The 23,817-nt window shown below is 33.6% G+C and overlaps 1 protein-coding gene and 1 long non-coding RNA gene across 3 annotated transcripts; one reads left to right on the top strand and one right to left on the bottom strand.

The window, feature by feature from the left end:
* Window positions 1-1,508: 1,508 nt before the first annotated feature.
* Window positions 1,509-22,409, top strand: LOC126736418 (quinolone resistance protein NorA-like). 2 transcript variants are annotated; one of them, XM_050440749.1, is made up of 6 exons: window positions 1,509-1,573; window positions 1,634-1,765; window positions 21,213-21,342; window positions 21,393-21,605; window positions 21,666-21,938; window positions 22,005-22,409. In XM_050440749.1, the coding sequence occupies exons 1-6, from the start codon at window positions 1,541-1,543 to the stop codon at window positions 22,361-22,363; spliced, it is 1,140 nt and encodes a 379-aa protein (XP_050296706.1). In that variant the 5' UTR covers window positions 1,509-1,540; the 3' UTR covers window positions 22,364-22,409. The 2 variants fall into 2 exon arrangements, with proteins under 2 accessions (XP_050296706.1, XP_050296705.1); XM_050440748.1 differs by having other exon boundaries at window positions 21,666-22,409.
* LOC126736420 (uncharacterized) lies at window positions 22,361-23,695 on the bottom strand. The gene is made up of 2 exons (XR_007660662.1): window positions 22,941-23,695; window positions 22,361-22,886 (listed from the first exon to the last, which is right to left on the bottom strand). It is a non-coding gene; the product is annotated as an uncharacterized LOC126736420 (long non-coding RNA).
* Window positions 23,696-23,817: the final 122 nt, after the last annotated feature.

The raw sequence follows: 23,817 nt of genomic DNA, 5'->3' as shown, positions 1-23,817 counted from the left end.
CAATTGATAGAAAGCTACTATTGTCTTTATGTGGTACATTGTCTAATTATCTTTTAGCTTTTCAACAGATTCTACGTGGCAAAATATAAAATAGATGTGTTAAATGATTAAATGTTAGCAGACTAGTTACATTTTTTCCATATAAGCATATGTAATAATTTGATTTGTTGTATTATTTTTAATCACAAAAACTGCATTATTAAAAAAATTTATTTTATTGTCTATATGTATCTAGTTGAGCATTCTTGAATTCTGCGTTTTTATACATTACCTCTTTGTTCAATAGACATGCCTGTGAAGAATCTTATCTTCAATAGGCATGCCGGCATAGAAATATTTATTTTAGTCCTGCTATTCTGTTTAACCCATTCGCTAGACATACGTCTTTTAATCTATTGCCCATGGTCTTTCGTCCAAACCTCCTACCGTTTATTTAGCCTATACATGTCTCCTCACAAAGGATCTGATAACCATATTACATTGCTTAATGAATGGTCAGTGAGGTCACCGGATATACCACCCTTGGACAAATTAAAGTAATACATAGTTTTCCGGAAAACCAAGTTTTTATTTGATGAATCGTAGACCAATAAAGGTTTATGCCACAGAATTCCTACTATATAGGTATATAACATCATAAATCATTATTGAGTACTCGTATTCATGCATGGAAGCAGACGAGGTTCCTGTATGGAATAAACGCACCAAGAACTTGGTTGCCGGACCTGTATGAAGAGACCTGGTTTGGGCGGAGTAAGTCTGACATAAATTACCACGTAATTTAAAACATCTAAATAAACTCTAGTTTAGTGATTTAGTAGCCTTAAGTGTTAAAATAGGTGTTTTTTTTTTAAATTGTAATAAGTTTGAGAATTTAAGTCGCTTTTTAAGTGACATCCAAACGAACCAGAAAAACGCTACAGTATTTTAACCTAATTTTTGAATAGTGTTAAGTGATTTTTATAATACACATAAGAAATGAGATGCAATACCCAAAGACATTTTTGGGCAAGACATTTTAATATGCAATATATAAAATATAAAAGCAAAACATTTTTGACGTCTTAACGTCTTAGTTTAGATTATCGTCATCTTACCTAAAGAGAGCTTTGACCTTAAGAATTATTATGTCAACTTGTATATTTTTTGTATTTTCCTTGCTGATAACATACAGTAGAATTTTTTACCAGTGTATTCATCATAATAATGTGCATCAAGCAACCTAGCAATTAGTTATCAGTAAATATAATGACTCTGCCTCGTTGTCTACATACAAAAATACGAAAAAGTGTCTGCCTTAGTTATAACATAATATGCGACAGACTAAAATTCATTATTACAAAAAAAATATTTTCACATTATTTTATTTTTTTACATTAATCGGGAGTGGCACGGGTTACTTATAAATAAAATTATATCAGAAACTACTTACGATATTTAGGATTCATGTAATAAAGTTGTTTTACGTTTTTAACATACAACCTCATAAAGTAAATGTTTAGTAATATATCATTAAGTTAAAACTATCGTAATTCCGAAGATGATTCAATTATTGTATATTTTGTTTGCTATGGTAAGCGCAGCTTTACCATAAAACAGTAAAAATTTAATATCAAAATAAAATTTTACTTAGGATATGTTTAACCTAGCAATCTTTCTTCCAATATTTAATGGATTTGCCATGTCGTTGGGAGGAACGCCGTCCATAATTGGTTTGGTAGAATCAAGCTATTATTTGGTCTGTCTAATTTGGAATCCTATTGCGGTGAGTATGAGAATCGGTATAAATATATATCCCGTATTACAAGACAGTTTAACCGCTAACCAAAACTCTTATCTACTCAAAATTAAAATAATTTACTTTTAATCTTCTCCCGAAGATGCCAATATCGTTAGCAAAACACGTGTCGAGAGTAAAAATAAAGAGTTTTGCTTTTGGTTAGTGTTAAACTGTCTTGTAACAGAAACAGACGGACAATATTATAATATTAAAAAATTTACTGTCGCTTTTCAGAATTTTTTCTCATTCAGAATTTATTTTTGCAGTTTGCTGGTATCTAGAATTAAAAATAAACAAATAATGTGGTTTAGGATTAAAACATTTAGGAGCACATTAAATTACAGGTTTGTTAGGATACCTTTTGTTCCAGACTTCTCAGCAAATGTTTATTTTTTATGATATCTTCACGAATAAAATTGAATATTCTTAAAAGTTTTTGGGGGCAAGAAAAAGCTCTACTTTCGCAATAACTTCATATTAGATCGATTATTGTAGCTCACTCACTCGAGTTAAAGACAATTTCATCAACCAAAATTCAAGAGCCAAGAAAGTTGAAAAGAAAGTTTTCAAAAGTACACTATTTCAACCTCAAAAATGTTTATTCCTCAACAAACACAATTTTTCCTGAAGAATGAGTTTCAGGGTTAAATCAGATGAATTAAAGATTTCTATTGCTTAGAGCGGTTTAGTTTAGGTATAGTTAAAGATGAACGTGTCTATTAAGGATCTAACGCATCTGTGGATTCCATATCTTAGCACAGAAAAGTGATAGCATGTAGTAAATGCTCCAATAAAATGTTCCAGAAATTTCAAATAGCTAACATAGATCATGCGATAAAAATCAAGTTTAAAAAGGAAATAAAGGTTTCTACTATCCAATAGTCACAGTTCAAAGGAATATATACAGGGATCTGAAAGTTTTTACCACAAATTCTTCAAACCAAACTTTATCAATTTAAGCAATAACGTTGCTTAGTTTTGGCGCTAGACGGCGATGAGCTAATTCAAAAACTGATCATAATGTTTTGCCAGCATTTGGTATATTAGCTTTATGGGGCAGAAAAACTAACTGTTATATTTGTGATTCATTATGATTATTATAAAGAATAAAATTACCGACCACTGCCCAATTGGTTTTTGCTTAAATAGTGATATTACTGAAATAAGTGATAAATTACCAGGTGAAAAAACAAAAACCTATATAAATTATAAAAAATTGAGATCCGATTTGGAGCAGGAATTATGAACTAGCGTTTACCAAAGCCCAAGTCTTGATATCGCAACCTCAAATTTTGTTAATACGGTAAAAGATCACATTGCTAAACGTACAAAAATTATAAAACAAAATAATACAAAAAATGGCAAAAATGCGTGGATAACAAATAGTTTATTGAGACAAATAAAAAGAAAAAATACTTTATATAAAGAGTGTTTAAAGGATCGCGGGAATATGTAACTAAAATCACATTACAATCAACTAAAAAATAAAATAACAAAAAATATAAATAAAGCCAAAAAAGAATTAACACAAAATCAAATATCGAAACATAAAAACAAATCTCAATCTTTTTGGAAATGTGTCAATGCACTGTGTCATAAACCATGGACAAAAACTGCAATTGAAAGCATAGGCAACGTTGTGCTGCGTTATGAAGTCATCATAAATAAGCAAGAGATTGCAGCTAGTTTGAATGATTATTTTAGAGCAGTAGGTGAAAATTTAGCCAAACAAATAAATAAGCCCCAAAACTCTTACGAAAACGCCAAATGGTCAACAATAAGAAAAAGTCCAGGACCAGACGGCATTCGATCTGAATTCCTTAAAGAAGTTTGTCTTGAAATTGAAAAAAGTTCTTTGTTATCTAATAAGCATGAGCTTTAGCATTGGTCAGTTCCTTAATATTTTAAAGATTAAGCAAATGAAACCATTACATAAAGGCGGTTCTAAAAGTGATTTATGTAATTATAGGCCAATTTTCCTCATTTCAAATATATCGAAAATTTTCGAAAAACTTAAGAGTAGAGTGACTGCATATTTAGAAAAACAAATAGTATGTCCAATAATCAGTTTGGTTTTAGAGCGGGAAAGTCCACAGAAGTTACTATAGCAGCCCTTATAGACTAAATATATGATGCATTAGATATAACATCTATTTGCGACTTTGTTGATTTAGCAAAGGCGTATAAGACGGTCTGCCATAAAACTTTATTAAAAAAATTAAATCAAGTTGGCATTAGAGGTAGCGTATTGTTGGGGATTACGTTGGTGGCACATTAGTTTGAAGCTTTCCGTTTCCCTGTAGTTTTATATTACTAGTTCAAAATGATAATCGGTAAATTGGATACACCTTGTTGAATTTGTGTACAGTTTGTTTATTAATTACTTCTCCTTACTAAACTAAAAGATACAAAATACTATAAAAGGTATAGAAAATAATAATTAATAATAACCTGCTTCTTGTCTGGCATATCAAGACGTAATAATGATGCAACACATTATATGCGACGTTGCCACCAAGGATATTAAAGTGGAACGGTCATTACGAATAAAATTAAGAAAACGTAACACGTATATAATTTGTTTCAAAGCTATTTAACGAGTAGAGTACCCCAGGGTACTGTTTTATGACCACTCTTATTAACTATCTAAATAAATAATTTACTTATGGGCGATTGGAGGGGACCGATTGTTAGCGTTGCCGATGATACAGCGAATTTTTACACTGGAAAAACTTGGCCTCATGTAAGGAAGTTGGCTGAATCGAATCTCCATAAAAAATCTAATTGGTTTCAATTAATAAATTAACATTGAACCAAAGCAAAACAAAATACATTCCCTTTGCATCGTACTCCGATGGCTTACCTGAATTTCAATTTTTAAATACTTTTAAACACATTATAGCACAAACAGATATCTAATATCAAATATCTGGGTATAATAACCGATAAGCACTTGCGCTGGGATAAGCAAATGGACCATGTAACACCCAAAATATGATGATATAACGCTTTTTTTTAATCTTGCACAACTTAAAGACCTATATTATGCGTTAATTCATTTTCATATAAATTATGGTATTGTGGGTTGGGGAACGGTACGCCAGAATTACTTACGAAAACTATATAAGAACTATAAGAAACTTATAGAAGTAATTAAAAAATGGGTTTTGCGGACTATTTTAAATAAACCGAAATTATTTTCAATAGAACTACTATACAGAGAAGTAAAAATATTTGATATAAGGCAACCATTTTTTAAATTTTAATTCTTATAAATAAACGAAAAATAGATCTACAACCAATATTGCATCAGCAAAATACTAAGTTTAAGAAAAACGTATGGTAATGACTTAAAAGATGTTATTTATGAGAAAACATTCCGATATAAATTAAAAATGTGGTTATTCCAAATAAGCAGAGCAGAAATTCATGTTTTTTTTCTAAAGGTCATGGGTATTTAAAAAAATAAGAGTAGGTACTTAAATGGTAGGTACGTATAGCTTATTTAGGTACTAGGTACTAAGACTACCAAAACGGCGCGGCGTCTATGTTACTTCAGTGTCTATTTCATCTCAGTGTTTATGTCATTTACCTGTTTAAATCGTAACTCTATATATTTGTTTGAAATAAACTTTTTTATATTATTATTTAATATTAATATCAGTCCATGGAAGTAAAAGCTGGATCTACTAGATATGTTGCGTATTTTAATAATACACAGGTGTTCTTGATTGATAATAATTTTAATGCAAAATTATGTACAAAACTTACTGATAATACTGACTGAAAAGTAACTGATTGTCTGTAAAAAACTGAGAAAACTCGACTCGACTCGACTGCCTCTGTTGCGTGTCCGAGAGGCACTGGTAATATTTTCTGTGACTGCTCGTAAAGTAGAGTCTATTCTATATTACATTATTTTAAATTGTTATGAAATAAATATAATTAAAAAAACACTTAAATAAAAGTATTTCTACAACATGCCGCCAGCCTTGAAACAGTTAACAGCGGTTTCAATGATATGTAATACCAACTTAACAATTACTTTAATAGTACACATATTTACAACAAATTAAAGTACATTGAACATTGCTACTGCTTAAAAACTATGATTAATACTAACTTACAATTATACATCTATTGGTAATATACAAATTCGTGATAACGCACGTTTTACCTCACCGTTAGATGTCTTAACCGTCACCACGCGAACCTTATTGTCTTTGCCTGGATGCACTTCACTGATTCGTCCTAGTTTCCATTGGAGAGGGGGTAAATTGTCCTCTTTTAGGCACACCAACTGTCCTTCTTGAATATCATGTGTCTGAGCTGTTTTCCATTTTGTTCTTGACTGCAACTGGGCTAAGTACTCTGTAGACCACCTTGTCCAAATATGTTGATGTACTTGCGTCATGTGTTGAAAGTTGTTCAATCTAGTAACTTCACGTAAGTCAGGTTCGGGGAAGGTTGTCAATGGGGAAAAAATTAAAAAATGTCCTGGGGTTAGTGCTTGATAGTCTGTTGGATTGGAAGATAAAGGAGTCAAAGGTCGGGAATTAAGACATGCTTCAATCTGTGCTGTTAAAGTAGCAAAATTCTCTAATGAGAAAACATGATTACCAATGATTCTTTTTAGATAAAATTTAAACGACTTCACAGCTGCCTCCCAGATTCCACCATAATGTGGAGATCGAGCAGGAATAAATTTCGATTTAATGGACTCGACTGTCAAGAAATTATTAATATCAGCCTGTGAAGTTTTTACAAAATCATACATGGCCTTTAGTTGATTACTTGCACCAACAAAAGTTGTTGCATTATCTGATGAAAGAGTTAAAGGTTTACCTCTACGACTTATAAAACGTTTTAAGCAATTTAAAAAACACTCGGTAGTTAAATCTGACACAATTTCTAAATGAGTAGCTTTCGTGCTAAAACAAACGAATATACACACATAAATGTTGATAACCTTTGAATTGCGTAACTTATTAGCTTTAACTGGAAAAGGGCCACAGTAATCTAAGCCTGTATGTAAAAATGCTCTAGCAGGAGTGATTCTATTCTCGGGTAAATCACCCATTAACTGATTAATTAAAATAGGTTTATTCTTAAAACAAACAATACATTTTCTCAAAACCTTTTTGACTATTGTTAAACCTGACAAAATCCAGTATTTTGTTCGCAATGTGGCTAATAATGATTGTGGTCCCGCATGTAAGTTTTTGTAATGTTCATCCCGAATTAAACATGTAGTAATATGATGAACTGAGGGTAAAATTATAGGATGCATTTGAGAAAAACTTAGAAATTTTGCGTTGTTGATACGACCACCAACTCTGAGAATACCCTCCTCTAAGATGGGGGTAAGAGGCAATAGTTTGCTATTTTTATTAATATTTTTGTTTTTTAAGATATCTGAAATATCTGCCTGAAAACATTCCTGTTGGACAACCTTAATAATTAATTTTATGCTAAACTCCAGCTCCTTTAAAGAAAGTGAGCCATACTGCCTTTCGGTTTTATTTAAGCAATTATGTTTAAATCTCAAGATTAATGCAATTATTCTCTGCAATTTTGCTATTGACGAATATTTTTGCATAAGATCAAAAGATTCAATTTGTTTGATATGAGCTGATAACTGATATTTAGGTCTTTTCTCTGGAATCTCTTCTGGTGAGAAGATTTTTTGTTTAGGCCAGCATTCTTCACCTTTCAATAACCAGGAAGGTCCATTTCACCATAGTGAAGAAGTTATCAAGACCTCAGGGTTGGCTCCTCTAGAAATAAGGTCTGCTGGGTTTTCTTTGGATGGAACATGCCTCCATTCATTTATCTTAGAACCCTCATGAATGTGAGCGACTCTGTTAGAAACAAAAGGCTTCCAAACATGAGAATCGCTGTTTATCCACTGCAAAACGATCGTTGAATCTGTCCAGAAGGTATACCTGTCAAAATCAATATCTAAACAAGAAATTATCTTGTTTACTAAGTCTGTTAAAACTACTGCTGCGCATAACTCTAATTTTGGAATAGTTAGCGTTTTTAATGGTGCTACTTTGCTTTTTGCAGTAAGCAACTTACTCTGTTTTTTTGTCTTTATATTGACTGATAATATAAACGCAAGCTCCGTGCTGCCTCTGAGGCATCACAGAACCCATGTAATACTAAGTATGTTTTTTGAGATAGTATAACGTGACGTGGAATGTTGATGTTATTTAAGTTTGTTAACTGGTTCATGAATAAAACAAAACTCGTATGAAGTTCCACAGGAAGAGATTCATCCCATCCAACATTTAATTTCCACAATTTCTGGAGCAATATTTTTGCCTGAATAACACAAGGTCCTATCAAACCTAAAGGATCGAAAATTTGTGAGATAGTTGAAAGGACAAACCTCTTTGACATTTTGTTATTTTCCTTGTAACTGTTAATTTTAAAGAATAAATTGTCATGACCAGAATGCCAATGAACCCCAAGGGTTTTATTTTCTTCTTTACTAGAAATAAAATATTCTACATTGGTCTGATTCTTTTCTGTATCTGAAACTATGTTACACTCATTGGAAATCCATTTTCTTAGGATAAGCTTTGATTTTCCAAGAATTTCTTGTAAATTTTGTTTTAATTGTATAGCCTGTTCAACACTGTCACAGCCGTATAAAAGATCATCAACGTAGAATCCCTTCTTAATGGCTGATGCTACTTCTGGAAATAAAGTTTCACATTCGTTTGCTACTTCCACCAGGCTTCTTATAGCTAAATATGGAGCACTTGCAGTTCCATATGTGACAGTTTTAAGCTTGAAATGTTGAATATCTTCAGAACTATTTTTACGCCATAATATTCTTTGATAATTTTGATAATCATCCTTTATCAAAACCTGTCTGTACATCTTTTCGACGTCAACTGCTAAAACAACATTAAAAAATCTGAAACGTATTAAAATAGAAAAAAGATCACTCTGGATAGTTGGTCCAACTTTCAAGCAATCATTTAATGATAAATTGGTAGTTGTTTTTGCTGATCCGTCGAAGACGACCCTTAATTTTGTTGTGGTATTGTCCATTTTTAACACACCATGATGTGGTAAATAGTATGACGGATATTTAAAGTCGTCTGCTGTGAGAAGTGACATATGTCCAAGATTACAGTATTCGTCAATGAACTGTGTGTATAACTTTTTATACTCTGGATTTTTATTTAATTTTCTTTCAAGATAGAAAAACCGATTTTTAGCTGTCTGAAAAGAATCTCCCAAATTCTGAATGTTGGGTTTCGTTAAAAGCGGAACAACGAATTGTCCATCTTTAGTTTTAATTACAGATTTTTTATATTCATCTTCACATTCTTCCTCTTCCCTGTTAAAACCTTTAATAGTCTCAATGCTTTCAATTTCCCAAAATTTCCTGAGTTGTTTATTAATGTCATTAAGAGCAACGTTACAAATTGTTTTTTCATTTTTTCTAATAAAAGGTACATTCCCTGTAATTACCCACCCTAACTTGGTTTTCTGTAAAACTGGTGAATAATTATTAATTTTAATTTGTCCAATACATAGCAAATCATAAAATATAGAAGCACCGAGTAAAATATCTATTTTTCCTGGAATAAAATATGTTTTATCTGCTAATATGATAAGTTTTGGGACATTAAATTCACTTACATTCACCCTGACTACAGGCAAATTTTCTGTAATTTTATCAATTACTAAAAACGAACTTTCGTATTCATAAGAATATACTTGTGACCTGATGCAAGTTGTAACTATATAGTTTATCAAAGTTCGTTTGTCATTAATACCTGATACTGGCATATTTATGCGAATTTTGCTGAGATTTAATTTTTCACAAAGATCAGCACTGATGAAATTAGATTGTGAACCTGAGTCAAGTAATGCCCTTGCCTCAACCATATTACCTGAACGATCTGCAATAGTTATAAGAGCTGTCGATATATATATAGAAACGGTTTATTCCGCATAAAATATTAAAATATTTCAACTTATAACGCGGTTAACACGGTCGTTTCGGCGGTCGGTGGCAGAGAGAGAGCATCACGGCGGCTGACCATGCCCTGGCTGCTGCTTTCCGGTGTTACCGCTGTTGACTTGCCAACATGCCCCCGGCCTTGAAAGGGATGACTTTCAATCGTCAATGGGCAGTGGACATATTTTCGGAAAAGCTCGACGAATGACACCGTCTGCTGTCTGGATGGACGCCACACGACAAATTCCATCTTTCCCAGGATGTAAGCTTAGTATACGCCCAAGTTTCCATTTCATAGGACTAACTGTGTCCTGCTTCAGCAGTACCATGGATCCTGACTGCAGCTCGCCTTGCGTCTTCTTCCACTTGATCCTTTGCTGGAGTTCTGAAACATATTCTTTCGACCATCGTCGCCAAAAGTTCTGTCGCATCTGTTCCAGGAGTTGAAAGCGAGAAAGTCTACCAGTAGGTATTGCAGTGATGTCAGGCTCCGGGATAGACGTTAGTGGTTGGCCGATGAGAAAGTGGGCGGGAGTTAAAGGATTGTCGTCATTGGGATCGGTTGATAACGGTGAGAGTGGACGGGAGTTTAAAATCGCCTCAATTTGCGCAAGTATTGTCGTCAACTCTTCAAAAGTTAAAATATTATTGCCCACCACTCGCTTCAGATGATGTTTACTTGACTTTATACCTGCCTCCCAGAGGCCACCAAAATGAGGCGAATGAGCCGGAATAAAACGCCAGCTTATGCCTTCAGATGAGCATGAGTCAGATATTTTATCTTGGTTTTCGAACAAAAACTTCCCAAATTTTGCAGTTCGTTATTGGCACCAGTAAAATTGGTGCCATTATCCGAGTAAGTTTGTTGGGGTTTCCCGCGTCTACTTATAAAGCGTTTTAACGCCAGCAAAAAGGTATCAGTTGAAAGATCGGAAACCAGCTCAATATGAACTGCCTTTACAGCAAAGCATACAAACAACACCATATAACATTTTGAACTCTTACAGCCTTTACCCTTACGGTCTTTAACAATGAAAGGTCCGCCGTAATCTACCCCACAAACTTTAAAAGGATGACAAGCATTTATTCGATTTTTCGGCAAATTACCCATTATTGGATTTATCGTTTTCGCATTAAATCTAAAACAAGTTACGCATTGTCGTACTGTTAATTTTGCGAGATTTCTGCCGGATACAGGCCAAATCGACTGTCGCAACGAATAAAGTAAAAGCTGAGGACCTGCATGCAGTAATTTCAAGTGCTCTGATTTAAAAATTAACTTGCATAGAGGATGTTTTGTAGACACTATAATAGGATGCTTCTTATCGTAAGAATAATCCGAGTTCTTCAGGCGACCTCCAACTCTTAGTAAACCGTCTTGATCGAAAAATGGATTAAGGTTGAGGATCCTGCTTTTAGAATTTATTTCTTGGTTATTTAATAAGTCGTTTATTTCTGCTGCATATGACTCGCGTTGAGACACTTTTAAGATATATTTGTATGCCTTTTGTACTCTCACAAACTTTAATAGGGCCTTTTTCTCGTTCAGAACGTTTAATAAGGGCAACGAATCTTAAAATAAAAGCTACTGTCCGAATAAGTTTGCTTAACGAAGAGAAACGACTTATTTCTATAATTGGTTCTAAGCAATGAATCGTAAAGGTTTTTAAAACCGACTTAAGCTCAGGTAAATTAATTGAACCGGATACTTCTTCAGGCCAGTCACATTCGGATTTTCTCAGCCAGCGAGGACCCGACCACCACAGATCAGATTCTTGTAAGTCACATGGACTAACGCCTATCGACAAGAGATCTGCGGGATTGTCCTTGGTAGGAACATGTCGCCATTTACAAATATTAGTCAAAGTTTGTACCTCAGAGACTCTATTGGCAGTAAATGTTTTTAGTTTATGCGGTTCGGTTTTCAACCATCCGAGAACGATGGTCGAGTCCGTCCACAGAGGTAAATTGAATCTTTAATGACTCTTTCACGATTTTAAATAATTTTGCTAAAACAACAGTCGCACATAATTCGAGTTTAGGAATCGTTATTGTTTTCAACGGCGCTACCTTAGATTTTGCGCATAAAAGCTTAACTGAAACGTCGTTATTTTGATCTATGGAACGTAAGTAAATGCACGCTCCATAGGCATGTTCGGAGGCATCCGAGAAACCGTGCAATTGAATTAATTGTGTGTTATGCACAATTACATGTCTTGGAATAGTCAGCGAATTAAGCTGAGGAATTTTAGTTATAAAATTAACCCAATCGGTATGTATATTTTGGGGAACGGCTTCATCCCAGTTTAGTCGCTCGAGCCATAGCTTCTGAAGTATAATTTTTGCCTTAATAATGCACGGAGCTAATAGACCTAGGGGATCGAATATTTGTCCAACCGCAGAGAGAATGATTCGCTTTGTTATGCGACCATTAATGCTTTGAGACTCGATCTTAAAAGTCAAATTGTCGGTGTCGCATGACCACCCGAGGCCCAAAGTTTTAACGTTTTTATCTTCCCCGAATTGAACTGTGTTTTGCGAAGGTACTTCGCCATGTATAATTTTAAGTACTTTATGGCTGTTTGAGTGCCACTTGCGTAATTTAAAGCAACCTTCAGACAAAATTCTGGAAACTTCCGTACCAATACGCGCTGTTTCGTGAATAGAATCAGAGCCGGAAATTAGATCATCGACGTATAGGTCGTTCTCGATTATTTGAGATATATCCGGGTAATCTTTTTTACAGTTTAAAGCGAGCTCAACTATACAACGAATAGCTAGAAACGGCGCAGATGCCGTCCCGTAAGTAACCGTATTAAGTTCATATGTGTCTAGTTCCGCGTTCGGAACACTACGCCAACATATTCCTTGGAAGGCACGTTGATTGGGTTTGATCAGTACTTGCCGATACATTTTCTCGATATCGGCCGTTACAACAAATGTATGAATTCTAAATCTTAGAAGTATGGATAAAAGATTGTTTTGGATTGTGGGACCTACCATTTGAAGGTCGTTGAGAGATACGCCCGAACTTGTGGAAGCCGAAGCGTCGAATACAACTCAAAGTTTAGTTGTAACCGAATCCTCGCGTAGCACTCCGTGATGTGGTAAGTAGTATTGAATCGCTTTACTGTCTAATTTATTTACTTTGGTCATGTGACCTAACGCCTTATATTCTGTCATGAAGTCAACGTATTTTTCTCGTAAGTCAGGATTATGTTTAAATTTTCTTTCTAAAGAGAAGAATCGTTTTCGAGCCTGTTCCTCCGAGTCACCTAACTGACTCACACTTGCCTTAAAAGGAAGGGAGACAGTAAATCTACCCGTTTCCACGTCGCGTTTCGTATTTTCAACAAAATGTTGCTCGCATAACCTTTGTTCTTCGGATAAGGCTGATTTTATGACACATTCTTCCAGCTCCCAGAATTTTGCTAGCTGGGTTTGGATGTCACAATTTAAAGACAAGGTACAATGAGTTTGCGCATTCGAACTGCCAGGAATGTTACCGGAAATTATCCAGCCAAAGGATGTTTTTTGCAACACCGGCTGATCGGGCGCAAGATGTATTATTATGTAACATTAATTTCCAAAATAGATTTGCACCGATAAGCAAATCTATTGGACCAGGCTTATGAAAATCTGGATCTGCAAGAATTATGTTTTTTGGAATATTTAGCTTAGTAATATCCGCGAACGTAGTTGGTTGAACACTAGTAATTTCGTTTATAATGAGACACGATATCTTTACCGAATATGCACTGTGATGCGACTCAACACAAATTTCGCATTTTTTTTTAATCTGTGATTTATTGTTATTTAGACCTACGACGGCCATGTTAATCGTTTCCGTTTCCACATTAAGAAAATCGCATAATTTAGACGAAATAAAACTAGATTGGGAACCCGAATCTAGTAATGCGCGTACCGTATGGGTTTTATTAAATTTATCGACAACCTGCACCAAAGCAGTTGCGAGTAGAACGTTTTCTTGCGCAGCGATATTAGAAGAGGTAAGAGACACACTTGCGTTCTGTGTCGTATTATTTTCGCGTTTATCGTGTACGTTTTCGTTGTTGTATTGAATATGCAACAAAGTATTGTGCCTACCGTTACATTTTCTGCAGTTTGTTAATCTGCAAACCGTATTTAAATGACCTGGACGCAAACAGTTTATGCACAACCTAAGTCTTTTTGCATGCGTATTTCTTTCGGTCGCAGATAATTTAAGAAAGTCTGCGCAGTTTCGAATATAATGATTTCGTTTGCAAAAAACACAAACCGTATTGTGAGTCGCATAATCATTTGTATTAAAATTCGCATTATTAGGTTTTAAAGCATTAACTTCCGTATTAACAAATGATTTAGATATTTTCGTTTGTCTGTTGGGAGTATTGCCTGAAGAAGTATCGCGTTTCGATTCTATGGTTTCTAGCAGGTCGGCTTTCGACTTTAAAAATGCTTTCAAGTCGTCTAAAGTCGGAAGCGCCATGCTTGACCTAAAACTTTCCCACTCTCGCGCTGTTGCATTATCCAACTCAGAAGTTACGATGTAAATTATCAATGTATCCCAATATTCGGTGGGCTGATTTAATTGTTTCAAGGCTTTTAAATGTTTTGAAATTGAATTAATTAAAAATCTTAAGGATTTCGAAGACTCAAAGCCCTTAACTTCTAAGTTAAATAGTGCTTTTACGTGGTTATGAACAAGAAGCCTTTCATTGTTATACCGTTCGCACAGCAAATTCCACGCTACCGCGCAATTTGCCTCGGAAAATTCAATTGACGCTATAACCTGCGACGCGCAGCCTGAAAGAGATGATTTAAGGTAATGAAACTTCTGAAAATCACGTAGCGCACTGTTTGCATGCACTAAAGAACTAAAAGTCTCACGAAATTCCAACCAATCCTCATGACTGCCGCCAAATTTTGGTACCTCAACTGGCGGTAATCGAAACCCACTAAACTCGTTTACGTTAATAACAGCTTCATTTTCCGCGCAAGAACGGCCACTTAGAAGCTTATCATCCCTCAACAATTTGGAACGTAGTCGCTTAGCTCGCGCTAACTCGGCATAAAAATTATTCGAAAATTCTTCGCATTCGGCATACAAAGCATCTAACTCACCCTCATCGACTAAATTCTCTAAATCTGACTGTACCTGCTCATAAGCCTCTTGTATTTTGTAAATTTCATCTATCCGCGAGCTTAAATTTAAAACATCATCATCCACAATAGCTAAATCAGAAATCGCATATTTTGATTCTAAATCGTCTAAAAATTTCTTAAAATGTGTAAGTCTGACTTTTACAGAACCTCGTTTACGTTTAAAACTCTTTATTTGTTCTTCGACATCAGCCATTTTTTTTTTTTTTTTTATAAATTAAACAGCCAAAATCGTATACGTACAATACCCACACAAACAGAAACAATCTTACAGACAGGAAATTATCAGGAAAAGAAAAAGGACTTACCCACTTGCAAATTCTGCCAACCGACTAAATCCGGCAATCGCGCTCAATCACCACTGTTCCTCGTTCGCGCCTCGTCTCGCTCCCGGTACGCTTGCACTTAAATATTATTTCGCCTCGGAATGGAAAATTTACTGTTCGATTATTCTCGCTTTGCCCTTAATCTGGGTCGTAGGACCAACACTATGTCGATATAAGTGGACTGTATGATTTTAATTTTTGTACAAAAACGCATATCGTTATATAGAAACGGTTTATTCCGCATAAAACATTAAAATATTTCAACTTATAACGCGGTTAACACGGTCGTTTCGGCGGTCGGTGGCAGAGAGAGAGCATCACGGCGGCTGACCATGCCCTGGCTGCTGCTTTCCGGTGTTGCCGCTGTTGACTTGCTAACAAGAGCTGTGGCTAATAAAACCTCGTTTTGCTGTATTTGAACTGAGTTTTGCCGTATTTGAACTGAGAACAACAGGTGTAGCTGATTGAAAAGACTGATTTGATATACCTGGTATGTCTGGAATAAATTCAAATGTTTCCTGATGTTCTAGAGTAACATTGGTATTTCTACTGTTTACTTGTGAAACTGATTGTGGTTGTGAGGTGTTTGGATAATGTAGGAGAGTGTTATGATTTTTGCTGCAAAGTTTACAACCCCTAGATATACACTTGTCAATGTCATGCTTTCCTTTCAAACAATTTGAACATAACTTTAATTTTTGCACTACAAGAACTCTTGTTTTCACTGGTAGTTGTAAAAATTTATTACAAAAGAAAATTGAGTGTAATTCTTTGCAATAAAAGCATTTATATTGTGGACTGTTCTGGTTATTTGTACTAAAAGCTTGTATTTTGGGTTTGTAAGTTGGCTTGTGAGGATTTTGTTGCTGAGAGAAATTAGTGTGTTTGTCACTGTTTGTGTATAACGTTTCTAAAAGAAGTGAACGCTGTGTGAGGAAATTTAACTGGTTGTCTGAAAGATCTAGAACCCTTAAATTTTTATTAACCTCATCAATCATTTTTCTGAGTTGAGTAAATGACTCTTTTTGCATAACCGGTAACTCAAACAAAGCACGAACATGCGAATGCACAATCATTTTGTTATTCTATATATCTTTCAAAATTGCCCATGCAATATTGTAGTTATCATTTGTAACCTCCAGAGAAGAAATCACTGCCGCAGCATTGTCTGTTAAACATGATTTCAAGTAATAAAATTTTTTAATGTTACTCAAATTTGGATCATTTCCAATTAAACTAGTTAAAGTATCGTAAAACTGCAACCACTTTTCTGAGTTTCCATTGAATTTAGGCAAATCAATGGGTGGAAGCTTTACATCTTGTGACACTGTTAAATTCGTAGAGTTATTGACTACTTGTTCATTATTTTCATTTAACTGTTTATTTAAAATATTCGCTTTAGAAACTGAACTATAATATCTGTCTTTAAAATCATCTAACTCATTCTCAAAATTCTGTGAATCATCTAAAGCCATAAGCTGAATACAAACTGACTGAAAATCTGATAATAATTGTTTTGAATTTGTTATTCTGGTAGGCAGCTGATCTGCCTTCGTTCGATCTGTGTCTAAATTATCAACAAAATTACAAAATCTTGTCAACTGACTTTTTAAAGGGGTTTTCTTGACTTTTTTTGAAGTATTTTCGTCTGCCATTTTTAACTTAAAAATGAAATAAATATGTTATAGAAAACCTCAAATTCCTGCAAAAATATATAACAACAATCAAATAAATCAATAAATAAATACTAACAACAACACCAATCAAAACATGTAAGGGTAAATAGGATATTCGGAAAAAGGATACCTCAACTTATCTCATGGAACGAACTTTACATTCCCTGATACAAATGCAACGCGACGCCTGGCGTCAAAGCGCTTTCTGTCCTTTGCTAACCAACCAAATAGCCTCGTCGCGGGGCGCACGCCACCTGAGCTGCTTGATCACCTGACTCGTATCCCACCAATCACCGCTTGCCCGCTGAAACCTTTCGAAGGTCGCTCTGTCGATGTCCGTCGTCCCCCACGCGACCGCCAGCCTAGCGTCGAAGCAGGGAGCCAACTATGGCTGCTTTGATAGAATGCGGGGTGTAGTAGAAAACAAACGGCAAATGAATCCAATCGAACACCTTGAAAAATCGGCTGTTTCTGTCCTGTCACGGTCGCCAAAATGTTGCGTATTTTAATAATACACAGGTGTTCTTGATTGATAATAATTTTAATGCAAAATTATGTACAAAACTGACTAATAACACTGACTGAAAAGTAACTGATTGTCTGTAAAAAACTGAGAAAACTCGACTCGACTCGACTGCCTCTGTTGCCGTGTCCGAGAGGCACTGGTAATATTTTCTGTGACTGCTCGTAAAGTAGAGTCTATTCTATATTACATTATTTTAAATTGTTATGAAATAAATATAATTAAAAAAAAACTTAAATAAAAGTATTTCTACAACAAGATAGCTAATCTAGTTCTCGCGAAAATTATCTTAAATATGCCTTGTAAAACTTTTTGAAAATAAAAGACGATTATTATTATCATTGTTTATTTCCAGCAGCATAATGAAATTCCTGATAAAAATAACGTACTTCGCTGAATAAAAAATCGCTTCTCTTATGCTCTAATGGAAAACCGAAGGTGAAAAAATGTTAATTGTGCCTAAAAAATATTAACATGTTTAACTTAGTTACATATATACATTATACAGGATATCTCCGATTAAGTCAGCGCTATTGGTATCTTTGTTAATATTTAAGATACAGGATTCTACAGGGTCTGGTAAATTGGCAAACTAGTAGGAATATTTCTGCTGATTAAAATGGTGGAAACAGAAAAAAATTAAAATTGTATTTTCGAGAAAATGTTAAAAATGTAGTTTTGTTAAATGACATACCCGTATATTTTACATAAGTTAAAAGGAAATAATTCCTAATAAAAAAAGTTCATTTACACTAATACCCTAAACCTAAAAATAACAAAGTTATAGCGATATAAATAATTGTGCCAAATTTGCCAAGTTGGCTTTGAACTTTTTGAGAGCAAAACAAATAAATCATTGAGATTTAATAAAATGAATAAATACGTTGCGCATGCATAACGCAAAGTTTGTGAAATTTTTTAATCTAAGTTAGTAAAATGCCTTTTACGCATATTGAAAAATGCGATATGTTAGAATGGTGTTGAAGTTGTATGCCGAAAAGTACTAAGTACTACTAACTTTATAATTCTTTACAGAAATTTAGAACAAAAACGTGTTTAAAAGTACCGGAATGAACCAATTTTTCGAAAAAAGGTATATTTAACCGTAAAAATGTACACTATTGGTCCCAAGAAAATCTTTTCCTTACTAATCCCAGAAATTTTCAAAATCAATTTAGTATAATCGTTTGATGCGGCTTAATATGAAGCCAAAGAATAGACACATTTAACAAATTTTCATTAAACAAAAGTACGTTTTTCACATTTTGTCGAAAACGCAATTTTAATTTTATTTTCTGTTTCCAACATTTTAATATCAATCAATCAATGCTTTATTGTCAAGAAATTGTTACAATTTATAGACAAAGCTGTAAAACAAAAAAGACACAAAAATACAAACAAAACACAATTAAAGAAAAGAAAAACAAAACAAAATTTAAAAAAAAAAATAAATAGAATAGAATAGAATATCTACAATATATACAGATTAATACAATTTATGGATTGTAAGTAGTCAAAAATATTATTATAAAACATACAATTTAATGTATATAATGTCAAAAAAAAAATCATTAAAAAATCTCTCTATGTTAAAAAAAAATTTTAAAAATTATAAAAAATCCTAAAATAGCTATACAAAGCAGTATACCTAAACATGTACAGATACGAAATTTCAAATCAATGATTACAAAAAAAATCGTTAACTATGTAAAAAGAATGCGCTTTTAATGCTTTACGAAATGCAAAAAAAGATGTGATGGATTGAATTTCCAATGGCAGATGATTGTGCATTTTTTTTGCATTATATAATATGGAACTTTTGACCAACTCGGAATGTGGGGTAGGCAGGTATAGATCATGTTCCGTGTTTCTAAGTGGATAACTATGGGAAGGCCTATCAGATGCTCAACCGTGTTTGCGTATTAGACAAACGGACTCAAATATGAATAAAGGTGGAAGAGTTAATATTTGAAATTTTTTGAAGAAATGCTGGCAATGACTTCTGTATTTAAGTCTCAGTGTATAACGTAAAGCTCTCTTTTGTAGTCTAAAAATACGGTCAAATTGAGTTGCACTACATGTACTCCAGAATGGAAGGGCGTATCGAAGGTGCGATTCAAAAAGGGCAAAATAAACTGTTCTAGAAGTAGACAGGCTAAGCTCTTTAGAAATTGATCTTAACGCAAAACAAGCGGAACTTAATTTTCTTGATAAAAAGTCAATATGTGTGTCCCATTTTTACGAGTTGTCAACAGTTAGCCCTAAAAACTTTACAGAATCAACTTCGTCAATTGTTGCGTTACCAAGTACAAAAGATTGCAAGGTATTTTTATAGGACAACATTTTAGTTTTGGAAATGTTAATAAACAGAAAAAATCATAAACAAAGATACCAATAGTGCTGACTTAATTGGAGCACCCTGTATAGTGAGAATCTACTATAGTGAGGGTAATTACCAAGTTTAAAGTTTCTGCTCTTCTCATCGCTCAGACGCTGGGTCAATCTTATCGTCACACGGTCTAGCCCTCATTCTTTAAATTTGAAGTTCGTACTTGTTGATGTCAATAATACTAACAAAAACATAAACTTTTCCAAGGATGATTTTTCTTTTGACAGGAGTTACTAGAAACTACTAACTAGAAACTTCAAACTTTACGACTATAATCAGATCATGTTGCATCATTCCTTTATAGAATCATATTGATTGATGATAAAACTGGGATAATAAGAACTGGTTTTGGATTGAACCTGCTTCGATTTATTTAACGTTTAAATTAATGAAATATAGTTGCTTCTCCTATAGAATTTACTTATTTAGATTTATTACACTTCTTGATGATGTTCGGTGCATAATTTCTTTGCTTAAGGTTAAAAGGATAAAGGCACTGTCCATAAGCAAATGCCTATTAAACATATGTCAAATAAAAAAAAATGTAGGTGATTACAAACTCGGATTTTTATGAGCACATAATGATTACATAAAAGCTGAATCTAAAAAATACTCTAACCTTATTTATGGTTAAAAATAAAAGAATTGTGACTTTTATGATTATGATACTTTGAATTATTATCGACTCTATAACCATATACTTAATCAACAAGTATAAAAATTAAATTTTTGGTCTAGGTACTACCTATGTGAAGAATATTCCTTTCTTTTATTATAATAATCTGGAACTTCTTTAGGTTTATCAATTTTTAAATGTATTTCAGTGATTACTCTATCAATATTCTTATTCTTACTCGAAAGCCAGTTTTAAACCGTGTTGTAAAATTGTTGATTTTTTGTAAGCTTCTTTAAAATTTGGAAGTAATGCATTCGGGAGAAAAATTACGTAAAAAAGTGATCATCTTAATTTAATTACTTCTAACACAGAAACCTAAATCCCATCAGCAATATCCCAAACAGTCATAACCCCACTTTCACGAGATGAAAGTGTATGGTAATGACGAGAACATGAACATAAAGATGGGCTAAGAGCCATTTGGTCGAATGAATCTTCACAAAAGAGAAATTTAATTTTCTGTTCTAGGTTATTATTTACTAAATTCCAACTTTATTTTGCCAAAATAGTGATCTAAAATATACAGGATATTTAATTTAAAAATTTGCTATTTCGGGAGCCAATTTTTTCTTATGTCCAGTGCGTAAACAATAATCAATTTATACGTATAAATCTAGGTATTATTTAATTATTAAATTAGACCTAGATTTTTGAAGAATAAATCTAAACCTCTAAAGTACAAAAAAATATTTTAGGGTAGCTTAAGTGACCATATTGGTAGAAAAGGACTTTTAACAAAGTGTTTAACAGCAAGTGCGATAGGCTATGTTATTATAACAGCCTCTACATCCCTTTCAGCTGTTTTTTTAGGACGAGTTATTTCAGGTATAATATTAATCATGAATTTTACAAGTTCTCCAAGATTTATGTTTTAGCATTCGGCGGGTCAGTTACCATACTTCTAAGATCTATGGTAGGTGATATTTACGAATCACCAGAGAACAAAAGAGAGTTTTTTAGGCATAGTGCATTATTAAATTGCATGGCTTTTCTGGTAGGCTCTGTAATAACTGGGTTTTTAAGTGAGCTGCAATATGGTTATAGATTGTGTTTTTTACTTATGGTCTGCAGTATGAGTACAGCTAGCTGTGAGTTATTTTTCTATGCATTAGTTAAATATAAAAATGCTTATGTGATAATTTTTTAAGTTCTAGCCCAATGCTCATTACCTCATAAGACATACAAACCACCCAAATCTAGTATGATTCAAGATCAGTCTTTATTCAAAAGTGGATTAAATGAACTTAAAATAGCTATTGCAAACCTAAAAAACATATCATGGCCTAGATACAAAAGTTTATTTATAATAAAAGCAGGATTCGATTTTGCGATTATGGTAATTACTGCCAATATTGGTTTGATATTGTTAGAAGAATACAATATTAAAGGACGTTACTTAGGATTTACATTTTTACTAATAAGTACTGTTTCTATAGTTACAAATATGCTGCAAATAAAAATAATCCACTTTTTTGGTAATATTTCAGAGTATGATATATTAATCAGAGGAGGCATGATAATGATAATATCTTTTATTGGAATGGCTACTTTTGTTCCAGTTTTGCTATTCCTAATTTTCATGATAGTTAATTTCATGATAAGAGCCTTTGTGGATACTTTACTAATTCAAATAATAACGATCAAAACAAGAGAAAATGATCGAGGAAAAGTGATTGGAGCATTTGAGAACGTGCGTTCACTAGCTGGATTTTTTGCTCCACCGATATCTGGCTTAATAGCTGAAGTATATGGGCCAAGAATAGCGGTTTTGTCAGCTGTAGTACCATTGACAATTGCCTTGTCAATGGTGAGTATTGCCAATAAAAAAAAAACAAAATCTAAATAAACATTAGTAGTAGTTTATATTAAAAAAATAATTTTTTTAAAGTTCATTGGAATTTTTTTTTATAATCAATATTCAATAATTATAAATATTTATTGAAAAAAACAGTAAAACTAACAAGTTTGGTTAAAAAAAAAGAAAAATTTTATTATTTTTGTAAAATCTAAATATCCTTTACCTGCGACAAAAGATTTTTGCCTAAATCTATATTGCAGGTCTTCCATACGAACCGGCAACTTAATATCCTACGTATATTCTTAGGGTACAGACATGCCCAAGATACATGGATGAGCGCGGTGGAAGTCGCGGCTTACATCGATGAACGACAGAACATGCCGAAGAGGCCTTCCTTTCAGTGTTCTTTACAGTTTCTTCGGGAAAATTAACATTAAATTATAACTAGGTAAAGCATCAGTAGTGCACAGAAAACTGACCAAGGATTTTTTTTTCCTCTTTGTGTTCTGTGTCAGTAGTGACGATAGTGATTGCATGCCTTTTAGTGAGTGGAGGATCATGCAAATTTTAGCTGAAAAAAATGGTATATTAGGTAAGTTAATTTTTAACTTACATTTTAATTTACGTAAGTGTAATGTTGTTCAGAAACAGCTCAATCATGATGCAAAACAAACTATTTTGTTTGACATGGACTTAGTTCTAAACTGCGATGACAGGCGGCGAGGATGAAACATCTTAATTGATATGTCATAAGAAAATAAAGCTTTGTTTTGACATCGATAAAGCGACCACGCCCTCCACCACACTCTTCCATGTATTTTCCGCCGGTTTGTACCTTTTTACTTACGTACTTAAAAGCACCATAAAATACCGAGAAAACAGATAACGATTCGGCTATGCATGTAATGCATCAATCTTTTTTTGGAATTTTTATGTAGGTAGAATTAAAATAAAAATGAATATACAAAGTCTTCCATTTACAATAAAAAGGTTGGTATTTGCAACTGCAACTTGATAAAAAGTATAAACCTTATACAAAAAGTTGTTATTGTAAAGGATGTGTAACTGAGAATAGCAATTAACCTATCTGCGCATTTCTTTAAACGCGCCCTTATTTCTGTTATAACGGATTTATTCTAGATAAGGTACTCAAACTGTATATCACTCGATCAATTACGATCAAACATAGGAGTAATACTAAAGTTTGAATGGTTAGAACCTTAAGGGATACAACTTGAGAAAGTTGGCGTAGGAACAGCGCTTGCCAACCAACTGCTATCAAATCCCACTAAAGCTAGATTAGCGCGGGTGCTATTCTCGCACAGAGGTATTATAGCAGATGACTGTAGACTCAATAGCCATCGGAATATACAGTGAGGGACAAAAGTATTGGCACATATTGATTTTTATTAAAATTCGTATCTGTCCTCTTAAGCTACTAGACCTATTACATTTAAATATTTTCTAATTTAAAGTGTATACCCAAGAGCATTCGTTTCTTA

This window comes from Anthonomus grandis, chromosome 5, assembly GCF_022605725.1.
Source record: "Anthonomus grandis grandis chromosome 5, icAntGran1.3, whole genome shotgun sequence".
Classification (NCBI taxonomy): domain Eukaryota; kingdom Metazoa; phylum Arthropoda; class Insecta; order Coleoptera; family Curculionidae; genus Anthonomus; species Anthonomus grandis.
The sequence above is the reverse complement of the archived record's forward strand: the minus strand, read 5'-3'. Positions and strand labels throughout refer to the sequence as shown.

Excerpts from the sequence above, each read along its gene's own strand:
- LOC126736418 (XM_050440748.1), top strand. The coding sequence starts at position 1,541 with ATGATTCAATTATTGTATATTTTGTTTGCTATG. Across the intron at positions 1,766-21,212 it reads TAATTTGGAATCCTATTGCG|GGTAGCTTAAGTGACCATAT; the intron begins GTGAGTATGAGA and ends AAAATATTTTAG. Across the intron at positions 21,606-21,665 it reads CAGTATGAGTACAGCTAGCT|TTCTAGCCCAATGCTCATTA; the intron begins GTGAGTTATTTT and ends TAATTTTTTAAG.